This window comes from Rhagoletis zephyria, unplaced genomic scaffold (assembly GCF_001687245.7).
Source record: "Rhagoletis zephyria isolate East Lansing unplaced genomic scaffold, Rhagoletis_zephyria_1.1 Rzeph_scaffold_04047, whole genome shotgun sequence".
In the NCBI taxonomy this organism is placed as follows: domain Eukaryota; kingdom Metazoa; phylum Arthropoda; class Insecta; order Diptera; family Tephritidae; genus Rhagoletis; species Rhagoletis zephyria.
This window is the reverse complement of record NW_016161130.1, coordinates 14,346-18,657: the sequence shown is the minus strand read 5'-3', so window position 1 is coordinate 18,657 and position 4,312 is coordinate 14,346. Positions and strand designations below refer to the sequence as shown.

Below are 4,312 nucleotides of genomic sequence, written 5' to 3'. Positions count from 1 at the left end.
GGGGGGGGGGCTCGAGCACCCCCCTGCCCCTACCTGGCTACGCCCATGCCTGCAACTAAAAGTCGACAAGGGTCATCGTTATTCTATGGCCATAAAACCTCATATATGGGCGATTCCACCGTCACCGGTTGGACATTTGTACAGAAAAAATTTTCTTTCTGGTTTAAATTTAAGTATAAAGCAGAGTACGAAAATAAACTGTACAAAACAATTCCCATTTGCTCATCCATCATCATATCATTTGTGGTTTTGTACAGTTTTGTACATAGTCAGAAACAAACTGTAAGATTCACTGTCATTTTCCCCAACGAGAAACGTTTGCTTTTCGTTTGTGACAATTGTACCATAGGGTGATATCACAAACGTTTCAATTACGTGAAAAATAATTTTTTCTGTAAATTTTCATATCCAATTCAATTAAAAAACATTTTTATTTTTTATTCATTGCAGCCATTCGTTTTGTGTTTAGTTATTGCATATGTGTACATACATACATATATTTTTCTCTGCACGATTCATTTCGTTTGTTGTTTCGTCTGTAACTACTAAACTACTGTAGTGTACTATCACCAAAGTGAACTCAGCCGTTTTGTTTTCGTATTGTACTGAACTGTTGAAGTAATAAACGAAACGAAATAGTAACGTACAATATAGTTTATTATCGTACCCTGGTATAAAGTACTCAACAATCGTACATTTTGATAAAGCTGCACCTAACTGATTATTATATGAGTTATTACAAAATACGAAAAAAAATCCAGATTACTTTTATATGGAAAACATCTGATTTATTTCTTCTGTCGGATGGGATGGGACAAAAAAAAAGAACCTGCTTTTTGGAGAGGATATATTTTATGGAAACTCTGCGAATTTATTTCACTTTTTTTTGTGAACTTGATGTCTTATAATAAAACAAAGAACCAGGAATACAAACAAAGCAAAAACTACAAAAAGTGGCTTTATTATACAAAAAATCCGTAATTCCTCTGTCACGGGTGGGACAACGTTGGTCACAGGTAGGACACGTACGAATTTTCTATGAAAGCGAGCTTTTAGTGTGGTCCATATATAAAGATTAGTTATTTAAAAATATAAGAAGCCAAGTAGGGGTTAAAATCCTCTTATTTTTTTCTTAGGATGGTGCCTTTTATATAGCAGAAAATGCTTAGCCCCGTCAGCCAAAAAAAAATTATAAAAAATGAACGCGATTTCTTAGCGTCTTGATATTTTCACTTTTACCTACTTAAATTTAATGGACTACAAAAATGCATACCTAAAAATTCTGAACAAAAAGTTTAAAATTTTTGGGTGTAATTGTTAAAGTTTGTTGATTTTTTATATTTTTTGTAAGAAGTTTGAAATGTAGATTTATGTGGTTCTGGTTAGGTAATGTGCTAGACTTTTATAAAAAAAAAATACTATGAACATTAGTTTAACAAAATAAAAAACCAAAACTGGTCAATATGTAACTTAACTTAATCAGCTGACCACAAGGGTATATAGATAATGGACGAGTCCGCGCATCCCCCCTCAACCCCTGCGTCCACCTCAACAAACAAATAAAGCTTATCAGTCCTGTAAACCTCTGACAACTGCCTCACGCATAGCTGTCACGGTTGGGACATGCTTCCCAGTTGAATTATTCTTATCTAACTACGTGGAAACGACAATGCAATTGTAGTAAATATTTGCAATTCACTTCTAACATTATGTAACAAACACGAAACACAATCTCAACTTCTGTAACTAAATGTAACAACTTTTAGCTTTTTTGTCACGGGTGGGACAAGACCAATACTGCTTAATGATAACTCATAACATAGATAAAGCAGTCACACAATATAACACAATCTTATTAAAAGCAGATGAGTTCTGCTATATATGTTTTTTACCAAACACTTGAATTATGACTCTAAAATTATTTGACAGTGCATTCAACACAACCTACTTTACACTCAATCAAAAAATGTACTAAGAACTTGATTTCAAAACGTAAAAGAAGGTAATAAGGTAAAAAAATGCTTTTAAAGCTTTGATTTGTTATTTTTTGGTTGACTCAAGATTTTTACAAATGTCTTGTTAGTTTTATAAAGAAAATAATTTTTGCACTGAGGTCCACTTTCCCATGGAACCTCCCATATGTATACATACTACGTAGTTTAGGCTAAAAGGCTCAAATATAGAATGCATATCAAAAATTGCAAACAAAAAATTTCCACATACATTCTTATTGAAATGCATACATGTACTTACTATGTATGTACAGTTAGCGAGTTGCGAAATAAATTAACTCAATGAGGTACAACCAAACCCGCTACCGTCCATCCTTGCCAGCTAACTTTGTTCTTGCGTTCACATGCAAAATTTTTTGTTAATCTATTCTGTTCCTGCTATTTTTCTTTTGTGAATTTAATGTTTGTAGTCTTTTTATAAAATTCTAGCACATTACATAACCAGTACTACATAAGTCCACATTTTAAACTTCTTACAAAAATTATAAAAATTCAAAAAAGTTTAACAATTACACCCAAAAATTTTAAACGTTTCATCGAAAATTTTTAGAAATTTTTTAGGTATGCAGTTTTATAGCACATTAGACTTTAGTAGGTAATAGTGCAAATTTTAAGACGTTAGAAAATCGCGTTTATTTTTAATATTTTTTCTTGCTGACGGTGTTGAGCAGTTTCTTCCCATAAAAGCATTTTTTTGGTTGGAGATGTTTCACGTTTTTTCCATACAAGGTGTGTGCCAGCAAAAAAAAAATGCCAAAAATCAATGCGATTTTTAGCAGCTTGAAACTTGCACTTCATCGGACTAGAATTAAATGGGCTAAGGATTTGAAATTTTGGTGAAAATTTGCAAATTTTTATAATACTGCACAAAGTTTGCAATGTAAATCTATATGGTGGTTGCTGTATAGCCAGCTAGCCTTTTATAAAAAAAAATATAAATAAACACCAAATAGCCAAAACTGGGCTTGAATCGTCACATACGATAGCGTACCCCTCGTCACGGGAAAACACATTTTTCAGATTATGGCATACGTGAACGTTACTCTTTGTGCCATTCAGCTTATACTGCCTGACGTATCACGTAATTTTCTTTCGTATCGTTTTCGATCCGTGAACGGATGTTACGATTCGAGCCCTGATCAAAATATGGCATCCCTATTATTTTGTGGACCACTAGACAGTTTAAGCCTGCGTAAACCCAGCGAAAAATTATGCGCTGCAATATCACCGAACGTAATTAACCTCCGCCAACAAAACCTCGAAAAATCCACCACATCGGCAAAGAAAAAGTACACAAAGGAAGGCTAAACATGTTTTATTGTTTCTGGTTCATGTATACATATGTATGTATACGTATATTCATTTTTAAGAGAGACCTAAACTACTAAGCGCGCGTCGATTTCGCTACACGCGAAAGACAGCATATCGCTAAACGCAGACTAGAAGTGATATTTCTATATACCATATATGTATGTATCTATGTATGTGTCAACACAGGCATACATATTTACTTACTTTTATTATTTTGTATTGGCGTTCTCTAATATAGTATGCTTATAAACTCTTATACTGAGAGCAAGCTGCTGGTAATACATACATATATAGGTATAAGTACATATCGGTATAAATTTAGGAATTTTAAAAATCGCACTCACTTGAAATACTACACGCGTCCGCAACTTCTTGCCATAGTTTTTCTGTAGTTCTTTGTTTCATGCCGAATGGTATCTTCTTTTTATCCCACAAAAATTCTCTTTTGTGTACTTCGGCTATAAAATCTTCCATCGTCGACAAAGTTCAATACAATACTGCGGGCATTGCGATATTTTCGAAGCCGAAACGCAGTGAATGCGACTAACGCAACTGAGCAGTGTTGTTGGCACGAGCAGTTTGTGAGAGAAAATTTGTAGCACGATTGAGAAATACAAAGGTTGCGCCCATGGTACAATAAAAACAGGTAGAAGCCAAATTGACATTCAAACCTACAAAAGTCAAAGTTTTCGGGAGAGTAAAAATAAAAATGAGCGTGTGTAAGGAAAAATAAAAAATTACATTTCACTGGTTGACGTTTTTAAGTAAATTTGAAGTTTAATTTTATTTATTTATTTTCTCTAGTTAAAATTTGTTAATTCGTTTGTTGTTTTCTGTCTTTGAATTATGAGTTGCAGTGTTGTTGGAAGGACTTTCTGGCATAAGGGTCATAGGAAGAGCACTTGGCATCAAACGTGCCTTTCCTGTACCTCCTGGTGCATTTATAAAATCTGCTGCTTTAAAATGCTTAACGCACAGCAAGGCATTTC

The 4,312-nt window shown here is 33.8% G+C and overlaps 1 protein-coding gene across 1 annotated transcript in view; it reads right to left on the bottom strand.

The window, feature by feature from the left end:
• LOC108370169 (uncharacterized) overlaps positions 1 to 3,885 on the bottom strand; it is a 14,300-nt gene extending 10,415 nt beyond the window's left edge. The window contains exon 1 of the mRNA XM_017625440.1: positions 3,668 to 3,885. Coding sequence (XP_017480929.1) covers positions 3,668 to 3,797 — 130 coding nt within the window. The 5' untranslated portion in view covers positions 3,798 to 3,885. The remainder of the gene's footprint in view (positions 1 to 3,667) is intronic.
• Between the last annotated feature and the right edge of the window lie 427 nt (positions 3,886 to 4,312).